This window comes from Formica exsecta, unplaced genomic scaffold (assembly GCF_003651465.1).
Source record: "Formica exsecta isolate Colony F162 unplaced genomic scaffold, ASM365146v1 scaffold214, whole genome shotgun sequence".
Lineage (NCBI taxonomy): Eukaryota > Metazoa > Arthropoda > Insecta > Hymenoptera > Formicidae > Formica > Formica exsecta.
The window spans coordinates 26,121-49,834 of NW_021849437.1; the positions used below are offsets into that span (position 1 = coordinate 26,121).

General features: G+C 32.1%; 2 protein-coding genes across 5 annotated transcripts; one reads left to right on the forward strand and one right to left on the reverse strand.

Moving 5' to 3' along the window:
- Positions 1 to 115: 115 nt before the first annotated feature.
- LOC115235254 (plancitoxin-1) lies at positions 116 to 13,531 on the reverse strand. 4 transcript variants are annotated; one of them, XR_003884002.1, is made up of 8 exons: positions 6,650 to 6,891; positions 4,944 to 5,121; positions 4,360 to 4,539; positions 2,025 to 2,349; positions 1,733 to 1,835; positions 1,514 to 1,652; positions 622 to 797; positions 116 to 333 (listed from the first exon to the last, which is right to left on the reverse strand). XR_003884002.1 is itself a non-coding variant. In XM_029806916.1 (8 exons), the coding sequence occupies exons 2-8, from the start codon at positions 7,003 to 7,005 to the stop codon at positions 672 to 674; spliced, it is 1,137 nt and encodes a 378-aa protein (XP_029662776.1). In that variant the 5' UTR covers positions 7,006 to 7,022; positions 13,402 to 13,531; the 3' UTR covers positions 478 to 671. The 4 variants fall into 4 exon arrangements, 3 of the variants coding, with proteins under 3 accessions (XP_029662776.1, XP_029662777.1, XP_029662775.1); XM_029806916.1 differs by lacking the exons at positions 116 to 333; positions 6,650 to 6,891 and adding exons at positions 6,920 to 7,022; positions 13,402 to 13,531 and having other exon boundaries at positions 478 to 797; XM_029806917.1 differs by lacking the exons at positions 116 to 333; positions 6,650 to 6,891 and adding exons at positions 6,899 to 7,022; positions 13,402 to 13,531 and having other exon boundaries at positions 478 to 797.
- Positions 13,532 to 15,010: 1,479 nt separating this feature from the next.
- LOC115235248 (protein vav) lies at positions 15,011 to 23,264 on the forward strand. The gene is given in 10 exon segments (XM_029806906.1): positions 15,011 to 15,631; positions 15,946 to 16,472; positions 16,589 to 16,657; positions 16,964 to 17,090; positions 19,549 to 19,911; positions 20,137 to 20,457; positions 20,677 to 21,081; positions 21,253 to 21,524; positions 21,884 to 21,979; positions 21,981 to 23,264. Coding segments are annotated over 9 exon segments (2,277 nt in total). The 5' UTR covers positions 15,011 to 15,631; positions 15,946 to 16,065; the 3' UTR covers positions 22,198 to 23,264.
- Positions 23,265 to 23,714: the final 450 nt, after the last annotated feature.

Below are 23,714 nucleotides of genomic sequence, written 5' to 3' on the forward strand. Positions count from 1 at the left end.
ATGTACAACAAGTTAATTAATTTTAATTAATTCCAATTGTTGCACACGTGCTTGTTAATTTAATTTAAATTTACAAATGGAGTTTTATGTGTAGGAACATATATGATGCAAAGTGAAAGATAAAAAGAGAGAACATTTATTTTCTATTTTTTCAGATAACTATGATGTTATTAGTAAATTATTTTGTGTGTAAACTTTTTGCTTTTGCCATCTATAATTTTTTACTTTATATTAAATTCAATTATTCCATCCGTATATTTATCAATGATGAGACCTCTTGTGTATGGTACAGTAACTCAGTATTAACAGCTTTCATACTGCCGATAACATATCCTATCAAAAATTTGTAAAGATTTTAGGGAGCAATACAAAATGCATTTTTATAAAATTGCACGTATTTTACCTCCATAAAATTGGCTATGTAAAAGCGAAATAAGACTTTTTCATAATGCCTTAAAATACTTTTTGCTATATATATATATATATAATATGTTGAAACTATTATACACATTATTTCTTACATTATTTTCTTTTGACATGCACTATTTTTTCAATTCAACAATTATGTACCAATTATACTATGGGCAACAATGGAAATGATTATTATCATTGTAATCAAACCTTTCAATACTTTGCTGTTATTCTTTTAAATAAAATTATAAATAAATTTTTTAAACTAAGACTGTCTCATAGCTCTTGGGACACGGTTCCACATCATTCACGACATGCCGGTAATTTTCCCAGACTTTCCGGTGATTTAAACAGACAGTTCCACCGCCTCGTAGGTACTGAGTGTCCTGAAACATAATAAAATACGAAATTTAATGAAACATATATTTTTCTAGCAAATTAAATTAATCCTGAAGAGATATACGTAGAAAAGAAATATATTTTGAAAAATGTAGACTAACTTATGGAAATCTTTGTTACTTGAGAAAAGAATAAGTGACCAATTTAATTAATCAATTTTAATAACACAGAATATATTTTAATAGATTGCTTCTTTTCTTATTTAAGTTAATTTTACTAATCTTTGTTTTATTTATTTTATATACAGGGTGTCCCAGATCATTGGAGACAATACTCGTGTGCAGATAGAGCGGACCAAACTGAGTCGAAAAGTCCTGTATCATATTTTTTTTAACGCTTAATAAAGGAGTTATTATTGAGTAAAATCTGGTCAATCAGTGCCAACCTTTAGCCAGGCGCACGTCAATGAGCCGCGCGCCGTGAAGTGTGCACCGCCGCATACTACCAGGTGCGCGGCTCACCGACGTGCGCCCGGCTAAAGATCGGCACTGATTGGCCAGACTTTACTTAATAATTACTCCTTTATTAAGCATTATAAAAAAATGATACAGGACTTTTCGATTCAGTTTGGTCCGCTCTATCTGCACACATGTATTATCCCCAATGATCTGGGACACCCTGTTACACTGTTTGGTGACGTAATTGGTGTAAGATTGCCTTCTAAATATAAAGCTTTTTTTATGTATAAAAGATGTGCACTCACCGCTCGGTTGATATCACCGATGCAGATCCAAGTTTGATTAGCTTTACCTTCAATTGCCACCGCCCACTTTGAGTGATCGCGGCTGCTCTTAAAATCGATATCAAATGCTTGCAAAGAAATAGACACGACATTGTATACTCTACAAAAGAGTCAACAATTTAATTAAATCAGATTGTATTTAAAAACTTTTTTAAACAATGAAAAAAACAAGAACATTACTTTGTGTGCTCGCAATCCGATGGTAATCTACCCCGTCCGTTCAACCACGTTTCCGCGAATAAATCAGACCGTAAAGTTGGTGCGACAAATTCGTCGTACAAATCTATAAATTAGCACGTTGATAAAAACATGTTAATCATTGTGATCTATAGGATTATAACAAAGTATATTAATTTTATACATGTATGAGAATATCTTGGTTCCGTCTGCCAATCGTAGCTAATCAAACTAAAGTAAATTGGTACATTAAAAAAAAAAGAAAAAGGGAAACGTATTCCACAGATGCGTATACCTTTCTGCCACTTGTCACTCTTGGCGAATGATAAAAATTTGACGTCACCAGATGATCTTAATACCGCTTTGCTGCTGAAGGGTGCTTGTCTGATGCGCTTTTGATTGGCCGCATCTGTGAGTACCGGAAATGATGCGGCGAACGTGACAGGGATGTTTCTTCTGTATACTATTATCTGATTGAACATCAACTGTTGACCGATCAGGTCGAATTGATCGCCGTCCATAGAGATGCACAGGAAGCTCTGTCCGTAATTCTCCCCGGATGATGGGTAACCATACTCAGACCGATTTCCCGGAGTCGGATTCTCTTGCATGTCTCGTCCCTAAGGAATTTCATTTAAAAAGTATTTCTCTCATTTAAAGATACCTTAGGATTTCGTTTCTACGGTATCACTCATATGGTATTGAATAGAATTGAGTGAGAAAAATTGAACCGTTCGAGTAACTAAGGCGTTCCTAATGATTAAATTAATAGTGATTGCAGAAGCATTAGAGAAAAATATGATAATATTAACAGACTTTAGAAAATTTCTTAAACGTGATCATACAAATTAATGCTGAGAAAATAACATTAATTTGGAAAGATTAACAATTGTTATCTGGTCCACTTATAACCGGTCTTTCTTATTAATAAATAGTATAAATAACTTACACAGTTCAACAAAAAAAAACACCGGAACGGGACTAGTCGTTTCTTATAGGATTTTGGACGCTGAACGCGAATCCGGTTCAGAAATTACTCCATCACGTCAGAATTTTGAGAAATTTGAAGTTAAAGTTGCAAAAAGGGGCTATTTTCACGAACTTTGTCATATTATAGCTACAATATGTGACGTGCTGGAGAAGTTTTATTGCAATCAAAATAAAGTATGTTGTTAGGACTTTCAAACCTCAAAATTAATTTTTGGTGTCGGTTATGGTTAATAAGATATCCATAGTTAAATATGGAGTGTATTGCAGAAGTTAGCTGTGACTTGTAGGTCATTGACGATTTACCAAATAGCTTTCAATTATATTTATTTAAACTTAGAATTTTTTAGATCGCTGAATACGAATTCAGTGTCAAAATTGTCAAATTCAAAACGGTGAACTCAATATGGCGGATATCAAAACTTAAAAAATGTTTAGATTGCAATCTAAACATTTGAGTCCCCCATTTTGAATTTGACAATTTTAACATTGGATTTGTATTTAGCAAACTAAAAAACTCTTAAGTTTAAATAATAATTGAAAGCTATTTGGTAAATCGTCAATGACCTAAGTCACAGCTAACTTCTGCAATACACTCCATATTTAACTATGGATATCTTATTAACCATAACCGACACCAAAAATTCCTTTTGAGGGTTGAAAGTCCTAACAACATACTTTATTTTGATTGCAATAAAACTTCTCCAGCACGTCACATATTGTAGCTATAATATGACAAAGTTCGTGAAAATAGCCCTTTTTGCAACTTTAATTGCAAATTTCTCAAAATTCTGACATGATAAAGCAATTTCGAAACCGGATTCGTGTTCAGCGTCCAAAAACCTATAAGAAACGACTAGTCTCGTTCCGGTGTTCGAAAAAAAGTCATTTTTTTTAACGATGTTATTAATAATTATATTGGGTCGGAACATAAGTTCGTAGCGTTTTTAATAGGTGGCGTTTGAACACGTGAGTTCATTTCACACGTAGCGGAAGAATATGAAATATATACATATTCTGAAAGCTGATATTTCAACGCGTCTTTCTATGCGATTTGTATGTGGATTTATCAATTTTAAGTATGTTTATGTTAAAAGTAAAAATAGAGAAAAATAAGGTACATTTTCGTCATTTAATGCTCTTTTATTTCCGGAAAGGAAAAAATGCTGTATAAACAGCAAAAAAGATATGTGCCGTTTATGGAAATGATGCCATAGCTGAAAGTACTCTTCGCAAGTGGTTCGCTCGATTCAGAAGTGGCAATTTTGGTTTGGAAGACCGAGAACGTTCCGGCAGGCCTGCAGTCGTTGATGATGATCAAATCGTAACGCTAATTGAAAATAATCCACGTCACACGACACGGGACATCGCAGAGATACTCCACATATCTCATATGAGCGTTGTGAGATATTTAAAGACATTCGGATACGTGAATCGCTACGATATTTGGTTGCACATATGTGATTGAATAAATCTATGTACAAATATTTAAACATGGTCTTTGAATTTCACTTAAAAAACGCTACGAACTTATGTACCGACCCAATAGTATAAGTATTAAAAATTACTATATTGTTACTGTATTGTAAGAAATATCAAATATCGAAAATACTCTGATAGATTTAAAATAATTATCTGCATACCCGTCTTGTGTCATTGCCGCTGTTGGGTAAAGGTGGATAATTCGGGACACTGTGTATTAACCAGAAACCTTGTTGCATATTCGCCATCACGGCGCCCTTCGCATGGCCATATTTTCCATTGATAGGTCTATTAGGCGGATCATCGTTATACAAGATCCAGAAAGCCTTTGATGCCTCTGACTAAAAGTTTGTAATAATATAAACGAATATTACATACCTATTATGAAAAATAATATAAATTAAAAAATCTGACTTTTCTTTCAAAATTAAAGAAAACTTTGCAATATTATGATTTTTGAAAAGAAAAATTCTTTAAAATATATAAAAATTGATAAATATATTTAAAATTTATTAAATTAAAATTACAGTTAATTTACACTTGTAATTAAAATTAATAGAAAATAGATTTTAGCATTTTTTATGCAGAACAGACAGCGAATATTGAAAAAAAATTGCACTTTAGTACAAATAATTTATTTAATAAATAAATCTGAGAATAAAGAATCTGTCAAATATAATATATGTACGTATATGATATGAAGTATAATAAATGTACGTATATGATATGATTTATTTTCTCTCACATCATTATATAAAGGTGCTAATGTATTTCCTGGTATAGAATTTTCGTCGCTGATTTTTTTCGCAGATAATTGCCAACCCTTGTCAATAGTTTTATTGGTCATATATAGATACGCTAATCCGTTTCTAATCACAGGATTGCTGCTTTGTGACACCTTTGGTAACTTGTAAAGTACATACCTAAAATTGCAATAATTATTCATTAGATTGTTATCAATTATTAGTAGCGAATACAATAATTATGAAAGTTGTAAAATAGATGGGAGACCATAAAATTTTCCATTAATAAGATTAATATGCAATCATTAAAAATATATATAATTACTTCTTATTCAAAGTTTTATGAGTTTCATTATGAGTTCATTAAAAATTAATACGTATTTACGTTATTACGGAAAAATATTTTATTATGTATGTATATTGTGTTTCGATCTTTAAATAAATTCAAATTTATGTAAAGAGAGATAAATGTAAGAAAAAATTTAGAATGGAGTTTCGAAAAGAGCCTAGCTCCGATTTCGATGAAACTTTGTGAAAAGCTTTATTTCAGGTTAAAATAGAAGCCTCTAAAGAGAATTTTGGCGACTCCTATAAGAAAGTCATTTTTTAAGAGAAGATAGTATCAAATCGATAATTATTTACATTAGTGGACACCTCGCCGATGACCTTGACTTTCACATATGTTATAAGAGTGAGGTTGCTGATTAATATTGACTTTGTTTTATTTGGCGGTCTCGTATAGTTTTTGAGATATTTAACGAAAAAGATTTACTGAGTTATACGATTTTACATGGGTTTGCAACTTTTTGCGCGAAGCGAGGTCCATCTCATATCACCTTGGATGTTTCGGATGTAAAACGAGATATACAATTATATGGTTGTGCATGGATTTGCAAGATTTCCCATAAGGATAATTTTAAATGTAGTAATTTTAGTAATAGTAAATATTAGTAATAGTATAGTGATCTTTTATTAAAATTATAAAAATACAAAAAGTTATGACTTTTACATGTGGGCAAGGAGGAACTTCGCCCCTCGCATTTTATTTGTCATATTTAAATAAATTAATCTGCTAAAAGTATGCTCTATTAAATGTATATGGTGTCAGAAAATTACGTTTTATTTAGTAAATTTTTTCGTTAAATATCTCAAAAACTATACGAGACCGCCAAATAAAACAAAGTAAATATTAATTAGTAATCTCATTCTTATAACATATGTGAAGATCAAGATCATCGGTAAGATGTCCGCTAATGTAAATAATTACCACAATTATTATACTTTTTACCATTTTCTTCTAAAAAATGACTTTTTTATAGCAGTCGCCAAAATTCCTTTTAGAGGCTTCCATTTTAATCTAACAATAAAAGAAAGCTTTTTACAAAATTTCATTGAAATCGGAGATAGGCCCTTCTCGGAACTTCATCCAAAATTTATTTGACTCAATTATTAAATCATGTCATATATGCATGAAATTCTTGATATAAATTATTATAAAATATACTTATTCGCAATTCTCTAAAATCTCTTTTGAAATTTTTAGCAAATTTTTATAACTCGCGACAACTGATCTTATCTTTTAAAAATTCCTAAAATCTATGTAAGACTTATAAGATATCAAGAGACACGGTAGCGTCTTGCGCTAAGTTCACGCGAAGCAGCGAGGCACTCCGGATAAATGTTACATAGGTATCTCGAACGCACTTACCAATCGACGACTTGATTGTTTTCGTCCCTGCATAAAGGAGTTGTTATATTTGTGGCATTGCACATAAAAAACAAAATGTTTATGCACAGTAATAAAAACATTTTGAACGAAGCGTTAACGATGCTCATAATCGGCAAAAATTTGTAGCGCAAAAACACCAGTTGAATTTACTAGTTTAATCGACAGATGTTTATGATGAATGACGTTAATTAAAAAAGCGACAATAAGCGCAAATTTCTGTACTTATACCACTATACTTGAGCCTATTACGTCATAGAATAAAGTTGCTGGAATTGCGTTGACAAACAGTTTGACATCTGCATTACTTTCAGTTCATTGAAGCGCACGTCGCACATTCCTGTCTAAATGCTTTCTGAAACACGTGCAAATTTATATGTAAATTTGCAATTGCGATAACGTTGATGTTTGCCGCAAGAATAATATATCTTTTGTAATCATTCTCAATAACATAATTTAAATTTTTGATAAGAAAAACGGTAACGTTTATTTTTTGTGAAATATCTATTATACCTATAATAATATTGTGTGTCGTGTGTATATGTGTGGACATTTTTTTTTTTTTTATCTCAATTTGCTCATTAGCGTTTCGTTTATTACTACCGTGTAAATTTTTCATGTGAATAAAATGCGACGTAGATATTCTCTCATAGAATGATCCCAAGTAGCACATGTTGATTGCATAAACGTTTCCTAAACGTTATCTAATACCATTACTATTACCATTATATATTTCGAAATTGTTATTACAGTATTTTGCAAAAAATAAACGCTATTGTTTTTTATCAAAAATTCAAATAATTTAACGTCTTTAACGAAAATATCGAAATAAATAACAAATTTGCATAATAGTAATAAATTTTGTATAATAAATTTGCTTTTAATTAAATATTGATAAAGAAAATTTTTTAAGAAAGAGAAAGAGACCAATTTTAACATAAAATATTATATTTTCAAATTATTATTATGTAATAGATATTTTGCCAAAAATAAAGGCTACTATTTCTAATCAAAAACAAGCTGAAAATTGTGCAAATTAGAAACTTGCACATTGCTTCCTCATCATTTTACTCCTCACAAGCTCACAAAGCTTAAGCTCGCTAAAGCAAGCGAGTTTTTCACTTTTGGCTTCTTCATAGATGAAGTTTTGTGAGCGAAACAGAAAAATAAAGAAGCAATGTGCTATTTTCTAATTTGCAACCATCTTTTAATGATACTCTAATCATGTAAAAGTATTTAGCCCGATATCTCAAAATTTGCGAAAGTTAGAGCAATCACACCCTTTTTTTGAAAAATTTTATAAAAAATAAACTTCTTCACCGATCCTAGCTAAATTCAATACCAACCATCCTTTAATGATACTCTAATCATGTAAAAGTATTTAGCCCGATCTCTCAAAATTTGCGAAAGTTAGAGCAATCACACCCTTTTTTTGAAAAATTTTATAAAAAATAAACTTCTTCACCGATCCTAGCTAAATTCAATACCAACCATCCTTTAATGATACTCTAATCATGTAAAAGTATTTAGCCCGATCTCTCAAAATTTGCGAAAGTTAGAGCAATCACACCCTTTTTTTGAAAAATTTTATAAAAAATAAACTTCTTCACCGATCCTAGCTAAATTCAATACCAACCATCCTTTAATGATACTCTAATCATGTAAAAGTATTTAGCCCGATCTCTCAAAATTTGCGAAAGTTAGAGCAATCACACCCTTTTTTTGAAAAATTTTATAAAAAATAAACTTCTTCACCGATCCTAGCTAAATTCAATACCAACCATCCTTTAATGATACTCTAATCATGTAAAAGTATTTAGCCCGATCTCTCAAAATTTGCGAAAGTTAGAGCAATCACACCCTTTTTTTGAAAAATTTTATAAAAAATAAACTTCTTCACCGATCCTAGCTAAATTCAATACCAACCATCCTTTAATGATACTCTAATCATGTAAAAGTATTTAGCCCGATCTCTCAAAATTTGCGAAAGTTAGAGCAATCACACCCTTTTTTTGAAAAATTTTATAAAAAATAAACTTCTTCACCGATCCTAGCTAAATTCAATACCAACCATCCTTTAATGATACTCTAATCATGTAAAAGTATTTAGCCCGATCTCTCAAAATTTGCGAAAGTTAGAGCAATCACACCCTTTTTTTGAAAAATTTTATAAAAAATAAACTTCTTCACCGATCCTAGCTAAATTCAATACCAACCATCCTTTAATGATACTCTAATCATGTAAAAGTATTTAGCCCGATCTCTCAAAATTTGCGAAAGTTAGAGCAATCACACCCTTTTTTTGAAAAATTTTATAAAAAATAAACTTCTTCACCGATCCTAGCTAAATTCAATACCAACCATCCTTTAATGATACTCTAATCATGTAAAAGTATTTAGCCCGATCTCTCAAAATTTGCGAAAGTTAGAGCAATCACACCCTTTTTTTGAAAAATTTTATAAAAAATAAACTTCTTCACCGATCCTAGCTAAATTCAATACCAACCATCCTTTAATGATACTCTAATCATGTAAAAGTATTTAGCCCGATCTCTCAAAATTTGCGAAAGTTAGAGCAATCACACCCTTTTTTTGAAAAATTTTATAAAAAATAAACTTCTTCACCGATCCTAGCTAAATTCAATACCAACCATCCTTTAATGATACTCTAATCATGTAAAAGTATTTAGCCCGATCTCTCAAAATTTGCGAAAGTTAGAGCAATCACACCCTTTTTTTGAAAAATTTTATAAAAAATAAACTTCTTCACCGATCCTAGCTAAATTCAATACCAACCATCCTTTAATGATACTCTAATCATGTAAAAGTATTTAGCCCGATCTCTCAAAATTTGCGAAAGTTAGAGCAATCACACCCTTTTTTTGAAAAATTTTATAAAAAATAAACTTCTTCACCGATCCTAGCTAAATTCAATACCAACCATCCTTTAATGATACTCTAATCATGTAAAAGTATTTAGCCCGATCTCTCAAAATTTGCGAAAGTTAGAGCAATCACACCCTTTTTTTGAAAAATTTTATAAAAAATAAACTTCTTCACCGATCCTAGCTAAATTCAATACCAACCATCCTTTAATGATACTCTAATCATGTAAAAGTATTTAGCCCGATCTCTCAAAATTTGCGAAAGTTAGAGCAATCACACCCTTTTTTTGAAAAATTTTATAAAAAATAAACTTCTTCACCGATCCTAGCTAAATTCAATACCAACCATCCTTTAATGATACTCTAATCATGTAAAAGTATTTAGCCCGATCTCTCAAAATTTGCGAAAGTTAGAGCAATCACACCCTTTTTTTGAAAAATTTTATAAAAAATAAACTTCTTCACCGATCCTAGCTAAATTCAATACCAACCATCCTTTAATGATACTCTAATCATGTAAAAGTATTTAGCCCGATCTCTCAAAATTTGCGAAAGTTAGAGCAATCACACCCTTTTTTTGAAAAATTTTATAAAAAATAAACTTCTTCACCGATCCTAGCTAAATTCAATACCAACCATCCTTTAATGATACTCTAATCATGTAAAAGTATTTAGCCCGATCTCTCAAAATTTGCGAAAGTTAGAGCAATCACACCCTTTTTTTGAAAAATTTTATAAAAAATAAACTTCTTCACCGATCCTAGCTAAATTCAATACCAACCATCCTTTAATGATACTCTAATCATGTAAAAGTATTTAGCCCGATCTCTCAAAATTTGCGAAAGTTAGAGCAATCACACCCTTTTTTTGAAAAATTTTATAAAAAATAAACTTCTTCACCGATCCTAGCTAAATTCAATACCAACCATCCTTTAATGATACTCTAATCATGTAAAAGTATTTAGCCCGATCTCTCAAAATTTGCGAAAGTTAGAGCAATCACACCCTTTTTTTGAAAAATTTTATAAAAAATAAACTTCTTCACCGATCCTAGCTAAATTCAATACCAACCATCCTTTAATGATACTCTAATCATGTAAAAGTATTTAGCCCGATCTCTCAAAATTTGCGAAAGTTAGAGCAATCACACCCTTTTTTTGAAAAATTTTATAAAAAATAAACTTCTTCACCGATCCTAGCTAAATTCAATACCAACCATCCTTTAATGATACTCTAATCATGTAAAAGTATTTAGCCCGATCTCTCAAAATTTGCGAAAGTTAGAGCAATCACACCCTTTTTTTGAAAAATTTTATAAAAAATAAACTTCTTCACCGATCCTAGCTAAATTCAATACCAACCATCCTTTAATGATACTCTAATCATGTAAAAGTATTTAGCCCGATCTCTCAAAATTTGCGAAAGTTAGAGCAATCACACCCTTTTTTTGAAAAATTTTATAAAAAATAAACTTCTTCACCGATCCTAGCTAAATTCAATACCAACCATCCTTTAATGATACTCTAATCATGTAAAAGTATTTAGCCCGATCTCTCAAAATTTGCGAAAGTTAGAGCAATCACACCCTTTTTTTGAAAAATTTTATAAAAAATAAACTTCTTCACCGATCCTAGCTAAATTCAATACCAACCATCCTTTAATGATACTCTAATCATGTAAAAGTATTTAGCCCGATCTCTCAAAATTTGCGAAAGTTAGAGCAATCACACCCTTTTTTTGAAAAATTTTATAAAAAATAAACTTCTTCACCGATCCTAGCTAAATTCAATACCAACCATCCTTTAATGATACTCTAATCATGTAAAAGTATTTAGCCCGATCTCTCAAAATTTGCGAAAGTTAGAGCAATCACACCCTTTTTTTGAAAAATTTTATAAAAAATAAACTTCTTCACCGATCCTAGCTAAATTCAATACCAACCATCCTTTAATGATACTCTAATCATGTAAAAGTATTTAGCCCGATCTCTCAAAATTTGCGAAAGTTAGAGCAATCACACCCTTTTTTTGAAAAATTTTATAAAAAATAAACTTCTTCACCGATCCTAGCTAAATTCAATACCAACCATCCTTTAATGATACTCTAATCATGTAAAAGTATTTAGCCCGATCTCTCAAAATTTGCGAAAGTTAGAGCAATCACACCCTTTTTTTGAAAAATTTTATAAAAAATAAACTTCTTCACCGATCCTAGCTAAATTCAATACCAACCATCCTTTAATGATACTCTAATCATGTAAAAGTATTTAGCCCGATATCTCAAAATTTGCGAAAGTTAGAGCAATCACACCCTTTTTTTGAAAAATTTTATAAAAAATAAACTTCTTCACCGATCCTAGCTAAATTCAATACCAACCATCCTTTAATGATACTCTATTCATGTAAAAAAATTTAGCTTGATATCTCAAAATTTGTGAAAGTTAGAGCAACCATGTCCTTTTGGTGCACATACACACATACATATACACATACGAACATTTTTAAAAAATATGATTTTTCAACATTTTAGAACATTCTAAACACATTGGTATCAAAAAATAATCTCAAAAAAAAAATTTTCACGGAAACAAACCTTCCACTATGAGGAAGCAAAATTTGCATAATAGTAATAAATTCTGCGTAATAAATTCGCGTTTAATTAAATATGAATAAAAAAAATTTTTCTAAGAGGGAGAGATCAGTTTTCACATAAAATATTATATTTCTAGGCTATTATTATATGTAACAGATATTTTGCAAAAAATAAATGCTATTGTACCTTATCGAAAATTCGAGTAATTTCAAAATTTATAGCGTTTAATTAAAAATTTCTAAAAAGAGAAAGAGAGAAAGAATTGTAAAAAAATTGTATTGATTATCAAATACATCTATTATATGTAAAAAACTTTATATATCGAAATATGGTACAACTACTTTATATATATTATCTAAGCTTCCTGTTTCAAATCTCCAATTTATAGAAAACAATTCCAATTTCCACATAAAACATTATATTTCCGAAAATTATTATTATGTAATAGATATTTCGCACAAATAATTTTCGCTATAATAAACATTTATTTTTCATAGTTTCTTTTATCGATTTCTACGTTTTAGTTCTTTATATTGAGAAAATTCCAGTGATTAAATCTTAATTTCTATTAATACAGTAACATAAGTATACTTAGAATTAATAATAAAAGTAAATATATATATATATATATATATATATATATATATATATATATATATATAGTGTGTGTAAATAAAAAAACACATGAGTGTGAGTGTTAACATCACATAACAACGAAAAGAAAGCTCAGATCAAAAAATGGTTCAGGACTTTTTGATTTGAATTGTTGTTCTGTATCTGATAGTGTTGTCCATATTCGTTTGTTTAGTTACACTCTGTATATATACATATACAGGGTAAGTCTTTTTAATCTTAACAGGCAAATATCTCAAAACCTGTAAGTTTTAGAAGGAAACTTTTTAGACAAGAGTTGTTTGGTTCTGAGGGGGAAAAGAGATAGGAATATATATATATAAATTTCCTATATATATATATATATATTGTGTATATATATCATAGAACGCGTAAAATATTTATAACGAGAAGGAAGTGATAACGCGTGCAGATAATGCCAGACGATGAAGATGTTCGTCCCCGCATGCATTCTACGCCTTTGTACATTTACTATACTATGTACATTTACTATAGTCTTGTCTTCGAGAGTACAGCAGCGTTATAAATGGGAATTTTATTTTAATAATGAAATATAGGATGCACGTGTTTGGAAAAGATACGACAGTTTTCACTTGCTTGCCCAGCCTTTTCTCTGCAATCTACCTCTTCGACTGATGATATCAACATTTTGTTGCAAGTCACACACATTCGCCGATGATGTGAACTACAACGAATCCGGGTCACAGCTCGCCAAGTTTCCGAGACAAAGACATGAGGAGAAATCGGAGAGACTGCGCTGATCGTAGAAATCGCTCGTGACGTCACATGGATTTTTACATGCATATATGATGCATTCTTTGTCATGCATTGCCATATAACAGATAAGATTTTTACCGCAATAAAACAAATGAGCATAATACGTCCGAAATAATTGTAGAAAAATAACTATTCGGAAAAAATATCTATTTATATATAATTATTAATAATATAACATGCGCGCATTCATATTATTTATACAGCAGACAACATTGCCGCAATGTTGCAATGTTGCAAATTGCAATTTCGCAATGTCGCAATGTTGCTGCAATATGTCTGTCCTGTATAAGTTATTAATGAAAAAACAAAGTTTTTTCATCAAAAAAACGCTATGTTTTTTTTTACACCAATTGATTTTTCTCATTATTTTGTGCATACAGATATCGAGGTAAGATAATCGAAAAGTAAATATTTTATGAGATATTTCACAGAGTTTATATAAAATTGTATGTCGCAAAGTATAAAATATCGAATATTGCGAGAAATCGATTTATGTAAACAAATTAGGATGATTCCATATAAAAAAAAGTGAAGATGACTTTGAAATAACCTCATGATCTTCATCCAAGATCAATCCACAATGGCGCCATCTTATCCCCCTTGAAGTCACAAACTTTTGTATGAAACATTTTTTGTAAAAGACATAGAAAAATGGATATTTAGATGGGGTCATTAAAAAATAACTCACCCTCTGTTTATTAGTAGAAGTATTTGCATTTTTCTATTTATTATTAAATGTATCTTTTAATTTTATATTTGCATCGAACTTTATGTGAATAACCCATACAGCACAAAACATTACCGCAATATTGCTACAATGTTTTGTGCTGTATGGGAAATCTATTTCCAGCATAATTCAAAATTCTACGTTCGAATTTATTAATATTCTAATTTATTATTTTTATTAAGAAACAGATGTCACATATATGTATATGTATATTTGTCACGTTTATTTTCTCTCAATTGCGCTGTCTTTTTTTCTCTCTTCAATTATTATAAAAATAATTTTATATAATAAATATAAAAAAGACGAATAGACGCAATTGACTGTTTTGAACATGATAGCGGGAAACCAAGAAATCTAATCGAGAAATTCGAGTGATCGATTGTACTGCGATGTCAAGCGACTAGGAAACAATAAGGAAAAAACATACCAAAGTATATTTTACAAAGAAATCGTGTATATATGTGGTCTCAATAATTTTGTATATTTTAAACAAATAATGTAAAATAATTATTACTTATTATAACAATTACTTATATAAGAGAATTAAAAAATATGACACACAAAAATTCTTGAAATTGTTAAATTAATACTCTAAAAATAAAACATCATATATCTCACATGGCACAGAACATTACAGCAATATTGCTGCAATGTTCTATGATTTATGGGATATATAATATTTTTACAGATTTTTTATTTTCTATATTTACTTATGTAATTTATCCGCCTCGACCTTTGACTATATAGTCAAAGGCCTCGACACTCTTCCTCGAGATGTCCTGCATATCTGCCGGGTGCCTGAGAGTTTGCGGCCGGTCCTGGGGAATAGTCGGAGAGCATTGGATGGGAGAGAAGAGAGAACATATATCGTCGATCATCGTTTCGTGCGATGATGGTATGGCGGTAGAGGATAGTGGATCGCGAGTATGCGGTTTCAAACCTGGTGTGATAATATATCATGAAGATATCGCGGCGAACATGAGCGAGCAAAGCTATTATTATATTCTCTTAAATCGCTAGTAACTCTAACGCTCCTGTGTGTGTCCCGTCGTCTCTTTGTATTTTCCTCGCAGCGTTCTCTCTCTTGTACAACCTGTACCTATGTGTCTCGCGAGCGACAGAGAGGAAATGTAACGTAATATGACAACGATGGCATCGTCTCGACGGAGCGAGTCCACGAGTGCCGCTGTCACAGATCATGCTCCTACGTTGTCGCTTTGACAATCAGCTGATCAGCGCGATGTCCCGACGTGATTCTACTAGGATGGACCGATAGACGCTTGGATTGTCGGATTCATCTCGCAGTGGCTAATAAGAATCGCGCGCACGATTTAATCTCGCGAGCTTGAAGTAAAAATCAAACTTACTTTAAACTATTCAATTTCACAGCGATTTCATGCGAAGGTCCACCTTACTCTTGTAGAGTTTTATCGCGAGTGATACCAAACGCGGCGTATCTTATAATAACTTTTGCAATAATACAGCATGAAAATTCAGTTTAATATTTGTACAAACTTCTTAATCCTACCAATTTTTAATTCATTCTTTCTAATATAATAAATGCGAAATATATAAGATTTTTTACATTCATATATCTTTCTGCGTTACAATATTTATAATATTTTATTTATCTTTATTTATATTTATATGATGTAATTTTACAGGTGGCAGCGTGAGATGCATGTCTTGTGGAAAGCTCGTACATAATGCACAAAGTATCTACAAAATTATGAGCGAGAGTCTTCTATGCCCTAATTATTGAACAATAAAGAAAAAGCACAACAATGAACAGGGCAGAAAGCGCAGATGCCGGTAAGGGTTGGCGCGAATGCGCCAGCTGGTTGACGAGATGCGGCGCATTACGAGCGGATCACAAGGCCAATTGGCCACAGGCGACAGCATTTGACTTGGCCTACACGTTGCGAGATGGTGTCTTGCTTTGCAATTTATTGAACATTGTGGACTCGGGTTGTATAGACATGAAGGATGTGAATCAGAAGCCGCAAATGGCACAGTTCCTGTGCTTGCGTAACATAAAGGTGTTCCTGTCAGCATGCTCGAGCGTCTTTGGTCTCACCGACTCAGAACTCTTTGAGCCGTCTATGCTATTCGACCTATCTAATTTCCATCGTGTCCTCTGCACGCTTTCCGCCTTATCCAACTGTCCACGATTCAGGCGAAAGGGTATACTGTAAGTAACTTACTGTCTTCTGCGTATTTTATCACATGGAGAAGATTTGAATTCTCATCAGTGGTAATTATAAAGTCGATGAAAAATAATCAGAAAATAAATCTTATTTATTGCAGTGGATTTTCTGTTGGTCATGGAAGATCACAAGAGGACATTTATAAAGACTTGCAAAGTGCTGGCGTAGGGTAAGAGTTTTTATATTAATTAATATCTTAGTATCTTACATAAGCTCATTACAGCAGTTTATTTACAGCAGTTTATTGATAAATATTAAAATTCAAAGAGCATTTTTCACATTGATATTCAAAATCAAAATTTACCTCTTTTAAAGGAAAAAACTTCTATTTTCTTTCATGAAATCATAAAGACACTATCATCTATTTTTAAATAGCGATTTATAAAAGACTAAAAAGAAACAATTACTCTATTTTGCCTTAAAAAAGATAATAGAATGAAATTTTTTATATAGTAATTCTTATTAATTGGTTTAGCGCCACGCCCGGATTGGTGGCGTTTACCATAAAAACTAAGGCTGTGGACGTAGATGAGTCCCAAGTTTATCAGGAATTGCTCTGTTTCTCGAGCAATTCTCAGCGCGATTGGCCTTCCGCGGAGAAGGTACACGTCGTTCACGGCTTTGCAATTTTAAAAACATCTTACAAAAAAAAATGCCTGCCATCACTGTATTGTTATATAAATTTTATTCATAAATACAAGCGTAGACATCTTAATCTATAAATATTAAACTATTCAAAAATTGAAATATATGCAAAGATGATATTATATGCTGTGATTATTTGGACACTTTCACATGCTCAAATTTACCTTACTTTCAATTTTATTTCACTGTAGATGTTATTTCTAATCTGTTTTTATGACATTAAAATTTCAACTTATTGCACAATTATATGTATAATAAGTAATAGTTATATTTTTTCTAAGAATGTTTTTATTTTAAGGATGTGAAACATTTTTTCATTATGATATTTTTTTACACTTCATATATATATACACGGGCTGTCTAAAAAGTTCTGAAACTGACTTCATTAAAAATCGAGAAATAAAAATATATAAATTTTATTAATTACAATGTTCAACATAGTCCCTCATGTCAATGCAACGTTGTGAACGTTCTTTCAACCGTTGAAAGCTTCTACAGTAGTCTTTATTTGGATTAGCCTTCAATTTCCTCGTCACATTCGCTTGGATATCCAGGAAATTGTCAAACCGCTCTCCCTTCATTTGAATCTTTAATTTTGGAAATAAAAGAAAACCGGAGCCAAATTTAGCGAGTACGGGGAGTGTTAAAGCACTGGCACTTGTTTATGAGCCAAAAACTGAACCACGATTGCCGCGGAGTGCACCAGTGCGTTTTCGTGCAGCAGAAAAAAACTCCATTCGGCGTAACGCTGCGGACAAATGTGTCTGATTCGTACCAAAAGATGATCGAGCACCTCTAAATAGTACTTGGCAGTAACTGTGATGTCTGGAGGAATAAATTCATGATGAATCAAGCCATCTGCGTCGGTGATGTTTGTGGAGAGATGGCCCGATCTTGGGTCATCTTACAATTCCCTTTCTTCATGGAAACGCTTATACCATTCAAATACACGTGGACATGATAGACAATCTTCACCATATGTTTGTTTCATCAAATTATAGGCCTCAGTTGGTGTTTTATGAATTTTAAAACAAGATTTGAGAACAGCGCGCTATTCCATTACGATAATTATGACGAGTATAGCAATCTTACAAAAAAATGCACGGCCACCACTCGAAATATACTGCTGGTGACGACGTGAAATAAATCTTATCTATATAATAAGTAGTCGAATATTAGTACTAAAAGGTCCCACAGTTGTTTGAGCGATAGTGCTACTTGTTCGTTCAGGAAAAAGTCAGTCTCGGAACTTTTTAGACAGACCGTATGTGTATGTATGTATGTACATATATATATATATATATATATATTTTTTTTTACCAATATATATATTTTTACATGTAATACTTAAAATTTTTTACATTTCATAGAGTGTACAAAAATATTATAATGAAAAAATGTTGACATCCTTAAAATAAAAATTCCTTTCTTAGATAAAAAATGTAATTATTGCTTATTATATGTATAATTGTGTGATGAGTTAAAATTTTAATGTCATAAAAACAGATTAGAAACCTAACACCTGCATTGAAATAAAATGGAAACTGAGGTAAATTTATATATATGTATATATATACTGCATACAACGTAAAAGATACAGTGATGGCATTGTTTTATTGTTTATGTTGAAGTTGACACAACGACAGTACTTACATATCAATTGCAATTGATGTCTTATCATCAATAACAGATTTTATAATTGTGTTATTTATAATTTGATTTTTCCCGGGAGACGTTTAGCAACTTCTGTATGCATGTATAGTGCATGGCTGTTTTTCTTTTTTTTTTTTTTTTTTTTTTTTTTTTTTTTTTTTTTTATATACCTAAGGACGTACCCCATGCTAAAGCCGCGAGGATGAGGGTCGTCGCAGAAGGTTTAGAAGACGGGAGGGTGACGAAACGGGCGGCGGGGGGGATAACGAAGACCCGGTCGGCGAGGAGGACGGATACGGAGCTTTTTGCAGTCACGCGCAAAGCGAGGAAATCTACCAGGATCTTTGTAGTCTACACTTACCACCTCCTCCGTCCGTTGCTCAGGTCATCATCTTCTCGCCGTTATTCTTATTTATTTATCAAGTTTTTACACTTTTATATTCTAATTGTGGGACATTAGAGGACACATTTTTTAACTTTTATTTTCCTTAGCAATTATTCGAAAAATTTGGAAAAAAGAAATTAGAGAAGGAAAATCCTGTATTAAAACATACAAAAAAAATGCATATATTAAGTGTTAATCTCATCGTTAAAGATGAAAAAAAAGACTAGCGAAATCTGTTTTATTTATTGTTCACACGCATATTTATGAACTATGATTAATTTTGTTATCTTTCATGTGCTCGCTTTACATTTTGCACAACTTAAACTGTAGTTTGCGCAAAACCAATTTTCTTTATCGAAATAATCTTCATATAATAGGGTGGTGCTATTTCCGGAGGTGAGAAAAGGGATTATGTGATCCAGGAGCTTGTAGAGACCGAACGAAATTACACAGAGGTTCTCAGTAGTTTACTCAGGCATTTTGCGCGTCCGCTATCATCGTTACTCCGGCCCGAGGACTCAACACGCATCTTTTTCGGCATCAAGGAACTTGCAGAGATCCACGTGGGCTTCCACAGTCAGCTGCGCAAGGCGCGAAACGGCGCCGCGCTTGCCCAAGTTTTCCTGGACTGGCGGGAGAAGTTCCTTATTTACGGCGACTACTGCGCAAATCTTACTCTTGCGCAAAATACTCTGCAGGAAATCTGTGCACGTAACGAAGTAATCAATCAAGAAGTTATCGTAAGTTCAACTCGTAGAATCGTAAAAGTTCAAGAGAGAAGAATTTTATATTTTACAAGTGTATTTTTTTCTTTTGCAGAACAAAGACTACAATTTAATGAAATTTATTTAATATAATTCAAGATGTAATCTTTAAATAGATTGCGATCATATATAAAATCAGTAATTAATGTAGCAGTAATATGTATATGTTGCGGGTTGTTTTAACATTGACATTTATTACAGAGGTGTCAACAAGAAGCTAACAACGGTAAATTCAAGCTGCGCGATATATTGTCTGTGCCGATGCAGAGGGTGCTCAAGTATCACTTGCTGTTGGACAAGTTAGTGGAAGAAACTCCGCGTGAATGGGTTGAAGATTGCCATGCGCTGACAAAGGCGAGGGAAGTAATGGTCGATGTCGCTCAGTATATAAATGAAGTAAAACGCGATTCCGACACATTGGATATCATAAAGGATATTCAAGCATCAATAATCGATTGGGATGTGCCCGAAGATGCGCAGTTGAAAGATTTCGGAAGATTACTTCGTGATGGCGAGCTGAAGGTTTGCTCAACGTTTTTTCGCACTAAAAGAAACATTTAGAATCAGATTGCATAACAATTTTAATCGCTGCCTGAATGCAAAATGAAAAATTATTTAAAAAGATTAACATAAAATGTAAATTAAATAACTTTTGAAAGAAAATTACAATTACACGATAAGCCTAATAAAAAAGGAAAGTAGTTAGACTCGATACGATCCCGTCATTTAATTTTTTTGCAGGTGAAGGCTCACGGCGACCAGCGGATAAAGGCTCGTTACGCGTTCGTGTTCGAGCAAGTAGTATTGATTTGCAAAGCGGGCAGGGGAGACCAGTATTGTTACCGGGAAACTTTACGATTAGACGATTATAGATTGGAGGATCATATAGGACGAAGAACGTTGGGTAGAGATTCGCGTTGGTCCTATCAATGGTTACTTGTACATAAGCAGGCATACACGGCGTACACATTGTACGCAAGAACAGAGGAGCAAAAGCAGATGTGGATAAAGGCACTGCAAGATGCAATGGATAATGTCAATCCCGCGGCCTGTCGCAATACCAATCACAAGTTCAAGTTGACGACGTTCGATGCTCCTAGAAGCTGTCAACGGTGTGGAAAGTTTCTCAAAGGTCGCATATTCCAGGTAAATGACAAACTAGCTGGCGAAACACATTCAACCGTTACTTAGGCGTCATTAATCATTTGTAAAACTGGCAATTCAAGCATATGATAAAATTTCATGCTGATTCGTTCTTGTCTGATAAGTTCTTTCGAATTAATAAAACACTTTTAATGCAGCAACATTATTATACAGGGTTACAAATGCGAGATATGTCGCCTAGCCGTGCACAAGCAATGCATCGCGCATTCGGGTCGCTGTGTACCCACGGCACCGCTGTTGACTCCGCCTCCACCCCTACCTTGTGAACGCGCGCTTGCCACGAAGTTGTGGTTCGTTGGGGAGATGGGTAGAGATACGGCGTCCAACAAGCTGGAATCTCGCGAAGATGGCACGTACATGTTGCGCGTCCGTCCAGCCGGACAGCCGCGCCTCAAGCATGAAACGAATTATGCGCTCAGTATCAAGTAAGCTCAAACATATAACAATATTTTTGCTCAAAAAAAAGCAGAGTTTTTAACTTTTCTTTCCATATTAAGTCTGATTGAGAACAAATATTTAGATCGTATATTCCATTGTTTCATTAATTTTTAATATTTAAATCAAATTATTAAATATACATTAAAATATCTTGCCTTCATAAAATTCATTTTTCTTTTTCTCCTTTCTCTTATTTTTCTTCCTTTTCTCCTTCTTCCTCTTCTTCTTCTTACTCTTTTTCTTTTCCCTCTTCTTCTTTCTCTTCTTCTTCTTCTTTTTTTTTAATTAAATTTTTCTGAATATTTTTTTCATTGTGGCTATATACTTTAATACTCAGATATTTCAGGGCGGAAGGAGCGGTGAAACATATTCGAGTGTTCAAACGTGATGTGGATGGTGCGGATCTATATTATCTCAGTGAGTCCCGATTCTTCAAGAGCGTACTTTGAAAAGCTGGATCAGCGTCTACTATGGCCTTACCGGCGAGTTCTAGCTAAAGCACTATTCGACTTTCGCGGCAGCGAACGCAATCAACTAAGCCTGCGACGTGGTTGTCGCGTCGTGGTACTAAGCAAGGAGGGTGATGCCAAAGGATGGTGGAAGGGTAAAATAGGCGATCAAGTAGGATTCTTTCCAAAAGAGTATGTGGAAGAGGAGTAGAACTGTTAAAGTCAAATTATATTTAGATCATTGCATATATACCGAATTTTTAAAATTTTAAGATGTCTCATAATTGATTATTATATATTATGTTTAAATATCTGTAATTTTGGTATTTGGATTAAGAATGATCAAAATGATTGAAATATTCCGCATCATGCTGATATATTCCTCTGTTGATATGGCTTTTCTACCTTTGTTTGATTTTTATGGCATCTAAATTGCTCGTTTTTGTCTAGATCTTAAATCTTTTTTTGTTTTTATACATTTGATAGTATCTGTTGAAATATGGTATTAACATATGAAAAGGATAAATATTATAAAAACATTAACACATATGTGGGGCATGAAACTGAGGAAACATTTTTGAATTTTACTGTTCATAAAAATTTTTTTATGTTCCATATAAAGTCATGCAAATTGCTTCTTATTCTGAGAAACATAATTGAAAATTTTATCTATCGTATATATCTTGTTTTTTTTTCACAGATCCGTGAAAAAAATATAAAACCGATATTTTATACGCAACGATCTAATCTAATTAATATTCATTAATCTCTGAATGGTCAATAAATGCGATACACCGTGATAATCACTTATGGTGCAATCATGGTAATTTTATTAATATATACCTCAATAGGAAAAAAATAAGAGGAACGAATTTAATCGCGAAGCATTTTGCATTGTATAAGAAAAAAAAGAGAAAATCTAAATAAATCTATAATCTCGCGCACGTAACTTCGATGTTACTTGTTCTCTTAGATTTTACGAAATCCGAATGCATCACACATATACTGTTGTAATGCATACTTGATGCTACGCTTAGATAAATATTCTTAGCCACATGTATAGAATTATAAAAAGATAACAATTATTTTTTACTGTGACACGCCATTTCTGATTATCATTAGAAGGCGATTAATATAAAGGCACATCATAAAGATTAAAGTTGTTCATTCGAAAATACCATTAGAAAAATATATATCGTGCATATACTAAATACAGAATATTCTTAAAAAGATGGGAATTGAATTGTCTTTTTAAGAAATCTCGAATTAAATTTTTTTGAAAAAGAAAAAAAATTATACCAAAGAATTAATTTTGAAATTTTTATGTGACTGCATAATTCTGCACTTCAAATTTGTTAATAAAAAGATGTCTACTATCAATTCTCATTTTTTTTTATAGACATACTGTTTATACAATAGCCTACATGTTACTGACAACTTTCTTCTTTATGATAAATTTTAGAGTCAATTGCTAGACATTAAAAAAGCTGTACATATACCATAATCTATGTACAATTAATAAGAGATACTTCTAGTTACATTTAAATTGCGAACAAATGCATAAATAAATTATACAGGGTATTCCCGGGTTAAATGGCCAAACTTGAAATATGAATTTAAGACCTTAAAACAAGAAAAAATTTTCCTCTGGAAGTATGCTCGCAAACGCTTCGTTCAAGAGATATTGACTTCTGAAGTTATGAACTATAGAAACGAATAATTTCGAAA